This window comes from Drosophila willistoni, assembly GCF_018902025.1.
Source record: "Drosophila willistoni isolate 14030-0811.24 chromosome 2L unlocalized genomic scaffold, UCI_dwil_1.1 Seg168, whole genome shotgun sequence".
NCBI classification, from domain to species: domain Eukaryota; kingdom Metazoa; phylum Arthropoda; class Insecta; order Diptera; family Drosophilidae; genus Drosophila; species Drosophila willistoni.
In genome coordinates, this window is record NW_025814047.1 from 7,704,688 (window position 1) to 7,719,923 (window position 15,236).

The following is a 15,236-nucleotide window of genomic DNA, read 5'->3' on the forward strand; positions in this document are numbered from 1 at the left end:
AATACTAACCCGACCCAAAATGGTGGCTATACAATTGATCAACAAAATTGGAAGCATCTTTCGGAATAAACCTACTTTTGCTTTGGTCTTGAAAAGTTTTCTTCTTGTCACCGTCCTATGGCTACTTTTGCACAAACATGATGGTGGACGTTGCCGATTCATCAAGGAACAGAAGGACTATTGAGAAATATGAGCCAGAAGTGTTGGCACCCGACACAGATCGCGAGCACCCATTGCGGCTCTGTGGCCGGCAAGCACATAAAAGTCGTTGGGCATGATTGGCTCAACTTGGAATCGCACAACTATTTGGGATTCTTGGAAGATGAAGATCTTATAGATGAGGCTGGTGTGGGATCATATGGACCACGTGGATTTTATGGCAAAATGGATGTTCCCTTGGACCAGGACGGAAGCATCTTGTTTGGCACTCTGAGCAAATGAGGTGGTGGTGTAACAGAACACTTTAATATTAGTCGGGATGAAATCGACTTGATATCCGCTGGCATGGAAGGTTCAATGGCCACCATTGATGGTTTCTGAATGGACTCGTGCTCCTACGTCTCTCAGGTCTGGGCCTCAGACCGGCCTCACTTCCTCCCGTGCTTACCCAGGCAGCGATTTCAGCCCTTGATCGCTTTGAACGCAATCCTGTTGCAAACTGTCGCACAAGCAAGTTTCCAAATTCACTCAGTTGCGTCTTTCTGGCAACGAACTATCCCCCGTAAAATATTTGTTTTTGGCCCAAACAAGTAATAAATTCAACACGGAACAAAAACTCCTTGCCGAGGTGTCCAATAAGTGCGTCCGTGTCTCAGGATTGCCATCCACCGTCATTTGGTTGAGGCTGACATTGCCAAGGCCTTCGAGATTATCGAAAGTGTAGAAGTACAGTGAGAAAATGTTCTAATTGAACTGTTACTTATGCTTATGGGTTCATTAAGACCAAACATTGCTTTATGGTTTTCAATAAAATTCTAAAACATAACAGGAATTATGTTTTCGGTTGATTAGTCCTATAAAAAGCCATTACAGACGAAGGACTATTACTCTGCTTTGCTGTTTCAACATTTCAGAAAAATGAGCATGTGATTTTTCAATAGAACCATCCTTCTATTAAAATTAAAGAAAACAATTTCAAAAGAATATGTAAAATATGTACATATTGCACATACAGGACGCTACCCAAAAAGGGGGTTTGTCCTCTAAAATAATACTTCTTTTAGGGAAGATTTTATATTAGACATTACTAGATCCATTTTACAATAAATAAAAGATAGACACAACAAAAGCTTTATTTGCTATTAGAAGTAAACAAAGTTCAAGCACCAAAAAGACCTTGAAAAAGCAAACTTTTCTCCCATTTCATCGGGAGTAGCTTTAAAATATTTAATTTCAAACTAATTTGAAACAAGCAACAGCAATAAGGTACCAAAACAAGCAAGCGTTTGTTCAGATGAGACTACCTTATCCTTCTATAGCTTATGAAAGATTCCAATTAAAATATTTAACTTATGATATCAAGTATTTTTTATTTTTCGTTAATAGAATAAGAACGGAAAATTCACTCGTATTAAACTTTGAATAATCGACAAATTTCTAAAATTTATAATAATGAACATTACTTTTCCATCTTAAGTTAAGTTAAGTTTTATTTTAAGTTTTTTCGTGTGCAAAATGTTTTCAGACAGACTGTATGGGAGCTGTAATCAGGGCATTTCCTTTGGTGCAACGTTATATACCTGCAAACAGCACAACAGCTTAAAATCAGAAGTATTCTTGTCAAAATTCTTATTTCAGCTACTCTAAAAATTAATCTATAAATACAAATAACCACAATCTAATTTGCGTATTAATATATTCATAATATCTATTGGTTTACCAAATGTAATAAAAATTGGATCCAAAATATCCAAGGTATACAAATAAATCTACTATGTAAAGAATTGTTATCTTCAACAAAACTTAGAGAAAAGCTTGTAAATTGATGTTTAACCAAACACCTTAAGAATCGCAAATATTTCTCAGATAGTTTACATAATATTAAGTACCTACACATATAAGTACTACTGAAAAATGAAAACTATTAAGCCATAACCGTGTAAATACCGTAAAATATAAAAGTCAACAAAATGAAGCGAATAAATTGAATTAGATTTAAGACGAATGAACTTAAAACAAAAGTTGTATAACTCCTTCTAAGGAGTTAAAGGATTTCTAATCGACTACAATTAAAGTCAAATATTGGAAATTATTTCAGTGATATTTTCAAGTGAATCGAGAGTTATTTTGAATTGGAGTTAAGAAATTTATAAATTTATATAACCATGTAATAACTGCGAATTTTACATTAATGTGAATTGTATAACTTTGTGACGAATTACAAATTTTACGGCTTAACTAAGAGCTTAGAGTCTTAGGGATAAAAGGCGAAAGTGTTTTACCAACAAGACATAGTAGCGTTTACACCATCGGTCCCCATACGAGAAGTTGTCCCAATAGATCAATAGACCCAAATTTAGATTGTTTTTTGAAATTAGTCATGTTCAAATCACATTTGTATGTGATCTACATCTGTGTCTACCTTGCGTTCGTCGCGGGGCAGGACGACGATGACCCATTGGTTGTGTGCCCACCAAAGGTCGGATGCATCAAAGGCACTACTATGAAAGGCTATCAAACTCCATTATTTGAGGCTTTCTTGGGCATACCCTATGCCGAGCCACCGATTGGGTTTCTAAGATTCAAGGTGAGTATTAATAAAACTATTTGGTTCACAAAATGTTAATCTTCCCAAAATAGAAAGATCGTTCAAATCGTTGTATCGTCTTAATCAGTTATTTTAATTAAATTTGTTTACTCTCATTTTAGAGCCCACAAGTAAAACAAAAATGGGATAACACTTATAATGCTACTATACCCAAAAATGATTGCATACAAAAGAATTATCTCTTACCTACTCCTCTAATATATGGCGAAGAGGATTGTCTCTACTTAAACGTCTACAGACCAGAGGTGAGCCTTCGAGAATTCTCAAACGTTAACCGAAAATGAATGTGTCCTTATTTTGTAGGTTCGTAGGGATACTTTACCCGTAATGGTTTATATACACGGAGGTGGTTTCTTCAGCGGTTCGGCTGGTCCTTATATAACTGGACCGGAGTATTTTATGGACACACGGGAGGTAATTTTGGTTACAATGGCTTATAGATTGGGACCTTTTGGTATGTCGGTTAACGAAACTTTATATTTACTTTCTTAATCAACGTCCATTTCCTTAGGCTTCCTGTCCACTGGCACTCGAGATATGCCTGGTAATTACGGGCTTAAAGATCAGAACTTGGCATTACGTTGGGTCCGCGATAATATAGCCTCTTTTGGTGGCGATAAAAACCAGGTGACCATCTTTGGGCAGAGTGCTGGGGGCGTTTCCACCCATATGCATTTATTGAGTCCTGCCTCTAACAATCTCTTCCAAAGAGTGATTAGCATGAGTGGCACGGCCAATGTTCCTTTTGCCATTACCAAGAATCCTCTGAGACAAGCTCGAAAACTTGCAAGTCTGGCCTTTATTAAGAATGCGTTTAAACTGCCTGTATTCAAGCTAGCTACGCTTCTAAGAGAAGTTCCTGCAATAAACCTAATAAATGCCGGTGATGGCCTTAAGTATTGGGATGTGGATCCCTTAACCAACTTCCGTCCGGTAGTAGAGCCTCCAGGAAAGGATGCATTCCTTACTGCTAAGCCAAGTTCGCTGATGAGAAGAAATGAATATCAGAAACGGCCTTGGCTTATTGGCACCGTCCCCGAAGAAGGAGCCGTTCGTGTTGTCAATATAATGGAAAATAACACATTACGTAATCAGTTTAATGACCGACTCGAATATTTATTTCAATCGTTACTAGAGTGGCCCCGTAAGTTAAGTCCATTGCAGACAAAGGACAAAACAGATAGTGTCGTACTTGAATACCTATCCGGTATTTACGAGTTAAACAATAGAACCAGATCTGGATTTTTGGACGTAAGTGTAAGCAAAACTAAATCTCTATATGATTTCATCCCAGTATCCTTCTCACTAGACAATCACCGACAGAGGTTTCAAGCATCCTCTCTATGACGCCATCAGCTGGTATGCTGCAAGCACTATGAGAGTCCAGTCTCCTATATTCATGTACAACTTCAACTATAAAGGTCCTTTTAGCTTTGCCTCGCTTTACACTCAAGCAAATGTGACCGGAAATTACGGAGTTGTTCATTGCGATGATTTAATATATTTGTTCCGTAGTCCTATTATATTTCCCGACTTTCCTAGGTTTTCCAATGAGGCCAAGGTAATTGATTGGTTTGTGAAGTACTTTGTTAATTTTGCCAAATTGGGGTGAGTTGTTATAATCTTGAAAATGATGGAAATGATATTTAAAACCCATTTTATTGTAGATATACCGCCTTTGTTCCGCTGCTCGGAGAATGCTCCACGTCAGTTTTAGAAAAGCGTCCGAATGGCATTTGTGACTATCATGAATTTGTAAACGATGAGTTCAACCCAAGTGGATTCGAAGTGAAAGTGAATTCCGCATTTCCAACTGAAAGAGTTAAAATGTGGCAAAGGTTATTGGATCAAAGAGTGTAGGAAGGTCTCAGAAGTCGAATAATTACCATACATAACAAAGAAAAAAGGTTCTTGAATTAGACAATATGACTCAAGTAAAACATATGTAAGCAAATATTTGTACCTACATTTGCGTAGAACTACTTTGCATTTACAATTTAATTCACAAATCATTGATTAATTATAAAATAAATAGGCTTAAACTGGACTTTTATTTGCACAGGGTGACATAAGTAAAGGCCTTGTTGTAGATTTCTTAGGGTAGAGAGCTAAAGAAAAATTAGGAGACTAAAAGTAAAAAAGCAAATACCTTGAAAGCCCACTTAGTCTAGGCTTAAATCGGATGAGCTAATGTTATCTTTGACTAGTTTACAGAGAAAGAGGATAACAAATACAAGTCTTCGGCTGTAAAGTGAAGAGAGATTAATAGAAGATGTCTGTTTGAATAAGAAGGTATGCGAAGAGTCGAGTCCAGTGTAAATCGAACTTCAGGAATTGCTATTGGATCTATTCACTTGTGAACATCAAATTGTCGTTCTCACACTGAAGAACAATATTCCAACCTTAGCTACAATGGGGTGTCATAATTCTTTGAAGCACGAAGACTACTGTTGACACTTGAAGATATGTGAAGATTAATCAGATCCAAGGGATCAGACGCAATAGAGTACTGAACTGGGAACGACTGAAAGGACTATTGGAAACATACTTTGACGTCATCCCCAATGGATCTAAATGTCGTCCTTTTAACTCGAACTGTTTTTTTTTTTAGAAAGAAACGAAAAGAAACTGTTTGGATTTAAAACAAGACAGTAAGTTAAGCCATCGCCCATAATGTTTCGAATAGTAAGTAAAACAGATTGACCGTATCGAATGTCAGTATAAATGACAACAATTTGAATCTTTTTATGAAAGCCAGTCCATTATTTTTTATAATTTACGAAAACGCAATTTTTTTATTTCATGAACTTATTAAACAATTTTGCTTTTTATTTAGCTTTGGAACGGAAATACAAGGTTCTATTTTCAGATGATTGGACTAACAAAAAGAAGCTTTGCTCGGCCGTTTTTCTCTGAATCTCCACTTGGTCAATTGGGAAAAACGCCAATAATTGCTAGACCCGCAATACCATTTATACAATCACGGAGAGGCGTGCAGATAACACCACGCAAATTGCTAATTGGGATTCAGATCCGACAGGCTTCACCTTTCCAGAGAAAACAGTAGAATCACGAAATTTAAGAACTACATCGATGGGTCCCTAGGAGAATTCCACTGCCGATGCAAGTGACGTGCCTGCTTCAGGTGTCAATTGTTCTAAGGGCAACGATGATAATATTGATATTTTAATTTCCATGCATATCAATATGAAATAACTAAATGTTCTTGTTGCAATCTATATAGCTTACTTATTTATATAGCATACTTATTTGGGCGCAATTTGGAGTTTTCGTACGTTTACGCAGAATTTGTAATATGTTTCAAAATAAGAACAAAAATTTTGACTATATTGCAACAACTTCATTTTACAAACAATTTTGATTTCATCGACATTCATTTTTAAATCTGATACGAATGAAATATGGACCACATATCTACGGTTTGTCAATGGTGAAATTCATCTCTAAATGATCAACAGTAAATAATTTTTGACCTTAGTATAAATTCAGCAAAGAACGGTCTATAAGCGGTCTTAACCAATGTAATATTGGAATATAGCATGCCATTCATTCATATCGATTTCATAAGATAAATAATTAAATAATTCATTTAAAAGTGTTTATTCCTTCATTCGAATTGTAGATCTAACCAATTATTAAAAAGAGAAAACTGGATTCTTAAATTTAAAAATGAAATAAAGAATGAATAAATAAAACAATGCTCTTTAAATAAAAAATACAAAACCTATTTAAATTGATTTCGTTTCCTCATTTGCTATACTCAATTTAAATGTATCCACTATTGTCATATATTATGTAATAGGTCTGAAGCAAAATATGCCTAATTTTCAATGAGAAGACTTGTGAAACGTTTGTTAATTATTTTCTTAGGGTGAAATGATTTATTAAGTCCGTCTAAATGTGGGAAATACACAGAAAGAACCAATCCGCCTTAGTTATGTCCGTCTCCTGGAACACCTACCTTAGCTTGGAGACTATTAAAGGTAAAGACCCAAAAATTATGCATATAAAACGTTTTTTACCTGATCGGAACAAGTTACAATAAAGACTCAAAGCTGAGGAAAAACCTATAAATTTATTTACATCTAAATCTATTAAAATTTTTAAATATTTTACAGAAGTTTTATTTTTTTACATACTTACATAATGACTAATTCCCTTACATATACCATATATCAAAACTATTAAACCATGTAAATGTAAATACCGTAAAATAGAAAACGAAGTGTGTTAATTGAATTTGATTTGATACTAAGAAATCAAGTTGTATAACTCCTTCTAAGGAGTGAAAGGATTTCTATTCCACTACAATCACAACAAAATATTTGAAATTATTTTAGTGATATTTTCAAGAGAATCGAGTGTGGGAGTTATCTTGAATTTGAGTTAAGAAATTTATTAATTGACATAACCATGTAATAACTGCGAAATTTGCATTAATATAAATTATATAAGTTTGTGACGAATTACAAATTTTACGGCTTAACCAACAGTGTTCAGTGTCTTAGGGATAAAAGGCGAAAGTGTTTTACCAACCGTCATAGACATAGTGTCGGTCTCCATACGAGAAGTTGTCCCATCTATAGATTCAAAACAGAATTGTTTTTTTTTTTTTTTTTTAATTAGTCATGTTCAAATCACATTTGTATGTGGTCTACATCTGTCTTTGCCTAGCGTTCGTCTCGGCGTTGGGCGATTATGACCCATTGGTTGTGTGCCCTCCAAAAGTCGGTTGCATCAGAGGCACTCATATGAATGGCTATCAAACACAAAGTTTTCAAGCTTTCATGGGCATACCGTATGCAGAGCCACCTGTAGGTCCATTAAGATTCATGGTGAGTATTTGGTTAAAAACCTAATTTTTACCAAGGAAGAAGGATTATATAAGCATAATGCGTTGTAATGCTTCAACTTTTGTGGCTTTAATTCTAGAGTCCCCAGGATAAACCCAAATGGAGGGGCACTTATAACGCGACTATGGCCAAAATGGATTGCATACAAAAGAATTATCTCTTACCTACTCCAATAATATACGGCGAAGAGGATTGTCTCTACTTAAATGTCTACAGACCAGAGGTGAGTCTTCGAGAATTCTCAAACGTCAACCGAAAATGAATGTGCCCTTATTTTACAGGTTCGTTCGGGAACTTTACCCGTAATGGTTTATATACACGGCGGTGGTTTCTTTAGTGGTTCAGCTGGTCCTTATATAACTGGACCGGAGTATTTTATGGACACACAGGAGGTAATTTTGGTTACAATGGCTTATAGACTGGGACCTTTGGGTAAGTTATTACAAGAAACTATTTCTTTTTTATTAACGCATATTACCTTAGGTTTTCTGTCTACCGGACATAGCGATATGCCTGGCAATTTTGGTCTTAAAGATCAGACATTGGCATTACGTTGGGTCCGATATAATATAGCCTCTTTTGGTGGCAATAGGAACAAGGTGACCATCTTTGGTCAGAGTGCTGGAGGCGTTTCCACCCATATGCATTTATTGAGTCCCCTCTCGAACAATCTCTTCCAAAGAGTGATTAGCATGAGTGGTACGGCGAATGTTCCTTTTGCCATTACCAACCAGCCTGAGGAACAAGCTCGAAAAATCGCGGAACTGTGTGGAATTCAAAATGCAGACCTTCTACTTACATCCGAAATTACTGAAGCCCTAAGAAAAGTCGATGTTTTAAAACTAATCAATGCCGGCGATGGCCTTAAATATTGGGATGTGGATCCCCTAACCAACTTCCGTCCTGTCGTAGAGCCTCCAGGAAAGGACGCGTTTCTAACTGCCTCGCCAGAGGCGCTGATAAAAAGACATGACTATCAAAAACGACCCTGGCTTATTGGAACCGTCCCCGATGAAGGAGCTGTGCGTGTTGTCAATATCATACATAATGGCACATTACTTCATCAATTTAATGACCGATTTGAGTATTTATTCGAAGCCTTATTGGAGTGGCCCACATGGTTTAGTCCACGAACGACAAAGGACAAAACAGATAGCGTCGTATTTGAGTACCTTCAAAATGTTAATCACATAAACAGTAGGACTAGGCAAGGCTTTATGGACGTAAGTGTAAACAAACTCATATGTCAGTGATTTAATTCTTGTATCGAATTTCACCAGACGATCACCGACAGAGGTTTCAAGCATTCTCTCTATGACGCCATCAGATGGTATGTCGCTCATTCGCCGTCGGGCAGGTTTCCCGTATACATTTACCGGTTTAACTATAAGGGACCCTATAGCTATGCATCGCTTTATACCCAAGCAAATGTGACCGGAACGTATGGAGTTGTTCATTGCGATGATTTGATATATTTGTTCCGTAGTCCCATTTTATTTCCGGACTTTCCTAAGGATTCCAGAGACGCCAAAGTAATCGAATGGTTTGTGAGGTACTTCGTCAATTTTGCCAAGTACGGGTGAGTTTGCTATAACCATGCAAAAGCAATTGATTTTCTACTTAATACCCTTTCTTCTTGAAGATATATGGTCGATGCTCCGCCGATAAAATATTGCGAAGCTAATGTCTTAGAATCACAGCCCGACGGAATATGCGAATATCATGAATTCGTGAACGATATGTACAATCCAAGTGGATTTGAATTGCGCGTAAATACGGAATTTCCAACTAAGAGAGTTAGACTATGGCAAGAGTTATTGGACGAAAGAGCGTAAGAGAGTGTAAACTGTAAAGCTAGTTTAATAAACTTTAATGATCAAGCCTAAGCTTTTATATATTTATTTATTTACAATTTTAGATAAAGTATTTTTTGTAACACAGCAGATAAGAAATCAAAGGACAACTTCGGAATTTGCAGGGGTCCGAATTTTCTGTTGCCGATTTAATATATCTTCCGGTGTGTTATAGTTGTCCAATTTGTTTTTAAAAATTCAAGTAAATTATAAGGACAACTACAAAACTTTATATCAGTGGACTTAAAAAACTTAAGTTATTTAAAAAAGTTACTGTTTTAGATCTGTGACTTTAACTGGCTAGAAGGAGGCCACATTAATCCCGAGGGATAATCAAATGGCTATATGAACTCGTGCCAAAGTGTTGACCAAAATAAATACACCTTTTTCTGAAATAGTGTAACAACTAGTTACCGAGGCATGACTCAGTGGCTTCACTATAATGCATGCATTCAGTTCGTAATTAACACTCGGTTGATATAGACCACCTTTGAAAAGGCAAAAGTTCTCCCCATTAATACCTACTATCTATAAGAAGTATTGATAAGATTCGGTGTCTGGAAAAAACTGAACCAAAAAGTAAAACGCAATACAAAAATTAGTAAAATGAACAATTCGTACGTGTCAAAACTTAATGCCGACTGCATCTATGAAATATTCAGACAGATTAAAGCCAGATGTGAAATAGAAGAATCTAATTGTTCTATACCATTTATTATTTATGGAGAACTGTTTAGATTTGCGGTGTCTTTTAAAAGGATTTATGATTTGTTCAAACATTGGGATCGAAAACTATATTATATATTAAGGCGACGACAAAACGAATTTAATGATAAGCTTCATATAAATTTTGATAATCTGTATCAGGAACTGCAAGTAGCTACACCAAAGCAACAAAATATGTTTTTTGAATTTTTGATTGATGACATAAATAAAAAGAAACAATTATACGATGTTTCTTTAACATATGAAACTGGTCCATATAATAGCAAACATTTGGAATTCGTCGAAATGATTATCAACGCATGTCAAAAAAAGTCTATGGTAACAAATTTGAGTATAGAGATGCCAGGTAAAGCACATATAATGTAATTGCAAAAATAATTTTTTTTAACTAATTGATGTTTTAATATACAGGATATTCTCTTAACAATAATTTATCACATTTCCAAAATCTCCGTGAGCTGGTTTTAGATGTGAAAATAGATGCTGATGAATTAGTCGAATGTTGCAAGTCGAATCCAAATTTGCGTGAACTTTACATCAGAAAGAATGAAATCTATGGTAGATTGTCGGACATCACTTTAGATAAAAATAGCTTAAAGCATTTGGAAACATTATGTTTCGTAATGAAAACTGAAATTGATGCTGTTGAATATGCACCTTTGGCAAATCTTCCAAAACTACAAGATTTAGGAATAGTTGGAACACATGAAATCGGATCCTTAAAGCCCCTTTTTAGACGTTTGGCTGAAAGAAATATGCTTGTGTGTTTGAATATTCCAAATGCCGATATGAATGATGAAGAAATCCATGCCATCTCTCAGATAAAATCATTGGAAGGTTTGGCGTGTGGTTTCATTCAACCAAAAAGCATTCACCATCTTTCAAATTTGAATAATCTTGAAAGCCTGGAAATATATTCAGAAAATGAAGTCGTTAATACGATAAATGATATAGTAAAAATGTTAATGGCGAGCAAAACAAAATGGATTCAAATTGATTTCTGTCATGTTAAATTTACTTATGGAGAATCCTCATTAAATATTATTCCATTTGATATGGATCCTGATAAAAAAACTGTTCGATTGGTATATCTTAATCTTTTTAAAGCATTTGCAAACGAAAATCTTTTGTGCTTAAATGCTTTTTTTACAATGATTGACTCTAGAATCGAGAAGTTAGCAATCGCAGGTATAAAATCTCTTAAAAAGATTGGCTGCTTTTTTAAAGATTTAAGTAACATAGACATTTTTGGGCAGTTGCCGTACCTTGAAGAGCTAACCATTAGATTGGAGCTAGGAAAGAAAGATCTGAAGCATTTAAAAAGTCTCTTCACAGCACTCGCTGCAAACGCATCCCCAGCTCTGAAATTTCTTGATCTAACATCTGACGTATCCCTTGATTTGCCTTCAACCACTGAATTGGTGCGAATTAAATCATTAAAGACATTAAAATGCGGGTTCTCCAATGATGAATGCATTAAACGCCTCGATAAGCTTACTGAACTTGAAGATTTAGAAATAAGATCAACTCATCACGATTTTAACAACATATCTGAGACAGTTTTACGAATTTTATCATCTTCGAAATGCAGCGTTGAAATTAACAACATCTTCACCTATAACAGTCACAGTAAAGAACTCAAACTGCAGCTGAGTAATAAAATAGATGCAAGTCGTTACGCTCCCCTGGGTAATTTGGAAAATTGTGAAAGTCTTATTATATCTGGAAAGTGTCCATCTGGCTCATTGCACTCGTTAATAAAAACACTTTCCTCAAACGAAAGTCATAATTTAAAAATGTTGCATATTGATGAAATGCCAATCAATCACGAAGAGACTCTTCTGATAAAACAAATAAAAACTTTAAAATTAATCAATTGCATATTCTCTGATCCCAGATGTCTTGAAGTCGATCTTCCCCTTACATTCTACAAGAGAATTGCAATGAGTGAAATCGAGATTCCAAGTCAGGCAATCCCTGTGTTGGAAAATTCCGAAGGCGTCGTCACTATTAAGCATGATGAAGGAATCATTAAATATAAAAAAAATCAAGGAAAGTTAATTATAGAAAATTTCTTGGATATTTGTGATTACGCTTTTCTGAAGAAATTGAAAAATTTAAATAAGCTACATATATTAAAAAAACGCACAAGTAACTTGACTAAAATCTTGTCATACTTGGCGGAAAGTTCCAGTTTTAGGGAACTGATAATTGCTGACACCAATGACTACATTGATAACTGGATTACTGAAGAAGGCCAATATAATTCCAGGACAACGTATTTGAGAGAAAACCCCTATCGTACATCCGATCTCTATAGTTGTAGCTATAAGAATATGTGTGTTATTCAATATGAGCGCAAAAATGTTTCAGTCATAAATTCTGAAGAAGTGTTGCATATCGCAAAAATTGAATCACTTAGAAAACTTATATGTGGATTTTCTAAAGAAATTAGAGAGGAACATTTGCAAACTCTTGCCCGACTAAAGGATCTTCAGGAATTAACCATTATATCACATCGATATGGCTCCTTAGAAGGACTTTTCAAAGGATTCTCATTACAAATTTCACCGACCCTTGAAAATCTTGTTATAGATGACAATATTACTATTAACGAGTTAAAGGCGATTGCCGGTATAAAATCGCTGAAGGCATTAAAATGTTCCTTCGACGATCCAGAAACCGACGAAATTCTTCCTGCATTGCCAATTCTTTCAGAACTGTTTATAACAAATTACAGCAACTGTAAACTCAGACTGTTCAAGAATTGTCCTTTAGAATTTATTAAACTCACTGGAGATTGTTTGGAAATTGATGAAGTTAAAGCAATAGCAGAGTATAAATTATTAAGAAAATTGGATATAGAGCATATGTACCCACAACACGTCGAAATTTTGTCTCTACTTAAAGAATTGGAGGAACTAAATATTGCCTTTCTAATTGAAGATGATACAACTCCAATAAATTTCAATGAAAACTTTCAAAAGCTGCGAAAATTGACTTTAAGAAATAAAGTTGTTGACATTAATCAGTTGGAAAATATTTTAGAACTTCCTTCTCTGAAATCTCTTTGTTGTCGTTTCAATTTAAAAGAAGAAGACAACTTGGGCAGACTTGGACAACTTGAGGAGTTGATTGCTGAGTCTTCCCTTGATATACTCCTTCAGGCATTAGTCGAGCAGACCCCTAGGACTCTTAAGCATTTGCACATGATTGGGGATCCGGATAATATTTCAAAATTCAGCGTTATAACGAAACTCACTGACCTCAAAACATTAAAAATAGCGACATACATTTTTGAAAGTGATTCGAGTGTGTTCTTGAATATCCTTGAAAATTGTACTAAACTTGAACACGTTGAAATAATGGCTGATAAATACTTGAATTTAGAAAGTGACTGGAGCATTCTTGATAAAGCCTTGGATATATTAAAAATGGTTAGAGATCCGACTCTTCAAGAACCATTGAAGCTGATTGTGTCTCCATCTCTTTACATATTTTCCCGTCATGTAAGTTAAAAAAAAGTAATTGAACAGTCCCGTTCCCAGTTTCCGTTTTTGATTCCGAATAAATTTGTCGGAATCGAAATTAGATATGTTTTTCTACTTTTTTTTTTTTAATAATCTTAGTCGTTTTCAGTCATTGCATCACCTTAAACATTTTTGAATTGGATTTTTCAATTTGAACAACAATTTGCAAAGCAAAAACGTATGAAACCGATTGGGAAACGAGAACAAGCCTCAAAATAAACGTTTCGACTTTCTTTCTGTTGACAAACATTCGTCAAATTAAAAAAAAAAATTCTAAAGCTCTAAATCGAAATGGAAAAATTATGAAAATTTTATGAAAGGACTTACTTACTTTACATTATTTTTCTCAATGAATTTATTTGGGATATTGTTAAAAAGAACATAAGGTATACATACATATTTGTTATTAGAATTTTTAGTCAAGGATAGTCAATTTGAATACTCCTTTAAATTTTAACAAAAAAAGCCACCTTTAGCCACCCATGTCCGTCCGCCGGCCTTTCCGTAAATTCCTCCTAGACCGTTAGAGCAAGAGAGATAAAATTTTGCATGTTTGTATATACTGCACTGCAAGGGTATACAAACTTCGGCGCGGCCCAATTTAACTCCGATTCTTTGGTTTTAATTTATGTTTAAATATTTTATGTCTATCTAATTGTTACATCTAACCTTATACTTTCAGTTGACACCCAGTGATAAAAAGTACTTAAACGTTGCGTATAGAGAAATCAAATATGAATGGTTTCCAGATGACGACATCAGCATCGGCAGCAGCAGCGATAGCAGCAGAGAGGCCGAGGTCTACAGTGGCTTGGAGGATTAAATTAATTGGATAGTTGTAGTTTTTATCTCAAAAGAATCAAAGCGGAGACTCAATTTTTTACCACTTATAGAACTACACAAATTTATTTGTAGTGCGTTGATATCTTTTAAATTATAGTATAAATGTGATTTTTTTTTAGTTCTCAACTAATGATCTGAAGATTACTGACTGAAGATGACCACACGTTAGCCGTGAGTCATGTTGTTAATCTACTACAAGTCCTAATATAAGGGCCCTAACAAGCCCTATAACAGCCCTAACAAATAAAGTGTCAAAAGGCTTTAAAAATACAATTGGCTTAGATTTTAATTGAAAGCGACTAACATTACATTAAGTGAGTCACTCGCTAACTATGGCATCCCGAGTAAGAGAACTATGTAAGGTGTATAAGAAAACTAAATTTTTATACCATGCACCCATATGCGCAACTGGTATATTAAAGTCGCCAAAATGTATGTAACAAGCAGACCCCATAAACTATATATATTCTTGATCAGCATCAACAACCGAGACGATCTAGCCATGTCTATCCGTCCGTCCGTATGAACATTTAGATCTTATTTTCTCGAAAACTAACAATGTTAGCATCACCAAATTTGGTACTGAGATTTGTTTAGTATTCGCACAGATTTTGATTTTTTTAATTTTTGCCACACCGACTCC

The 15,236-nt window shown here is 35.1% G+C and overlaps 3 protein-coding genes, 1 long non-coding RNA gene and 1 pseudogene across 4 annotated transcripts; all 5 read left to right on the forward strand.

Moving 5' to 3' along the window:
* Positions 1-19: 19 nt before the first annotated feature.
* LOC26529400 lies at positions 20-894 on the forward strand (annotated as a pseudogene).
* Positions 895-2,455: 1,561 nt separating this feature from the next.
* Positions 2,456-9,527, forward strand: LOC6652305. The gene is made up of 12 exons (XM_047009593.1): positions 2,456-2,746; positions 2,869-3,012; positions 3,071-3,221; positions 3,279-4,018; positions 4,077-4,375; positions 4,435-4,625; positions 7,415-7,623; positions 7,721-7,864; positions 7,923-8,073; positions 8,125-8,864; positions 8,922-9,220; positions 9,284-9,527. Exons 1-12 carry the CDS (start codon positions 2,540-2,542, stop codon positions 9,474-9,476), a joined length of 3,468 nt encoding a protein of 1,155 aa, XP_046865549.1. The 5' UTR covers positions 2,456-2,539; the 3' UTR covers positions 9,477-9,527.
* On the forward strand, positions 5,114-6,006 carry LOC124459948. Its single transcript, XR_006953901.1, has 2 exons — positions 5,114-5,418; positions 5,604-6,006. It is a non-coding gene; the product is annotated as an uncharacterized LOC124459948 (long non-coding RNA).
* A 45-nt stretch (positions 9,528-9,572) lies between the features above and the next one.
* LOC124459672 lies at positions 9,573-11,424 on the forward strand. Its single transcript, XM_047009594.1, has 3 exons — positions 9,573-10,566; positions 10,632-11,305; positions 11,386-11,424. The coding sequence occupies exons 1-3, from the start codon at positions 10,101-10,103 to the stop codon at positions 11,422-11,424; spliced, it is 1,179 nt and encodes a 392-aa protein (XP_046865550.1). The 5' UTR covers positions 9,573-10,100.
* LOC111519604 lies at positions 11,421-15,006 on the forward strand. The gene is made up of 2 exons (XM_023181206.2): positions 11,421-13,729; positions 14,433-15,006. The coding sequence occupies exons 1-2, from the start codon at positions 12,017-12,019 to the stop codon at positions 14,571-14,573; spliced, it is 1,854 nt and encodes a 617-aa protein (XP_023036974.2). The 5' UTR covers positions 11,421-12,016; the 3' UTR covers positions 14,574-15,006.
* The last annotated feature ends 230 nt before the right edge of the window (positions 15,007-15,236 follow it).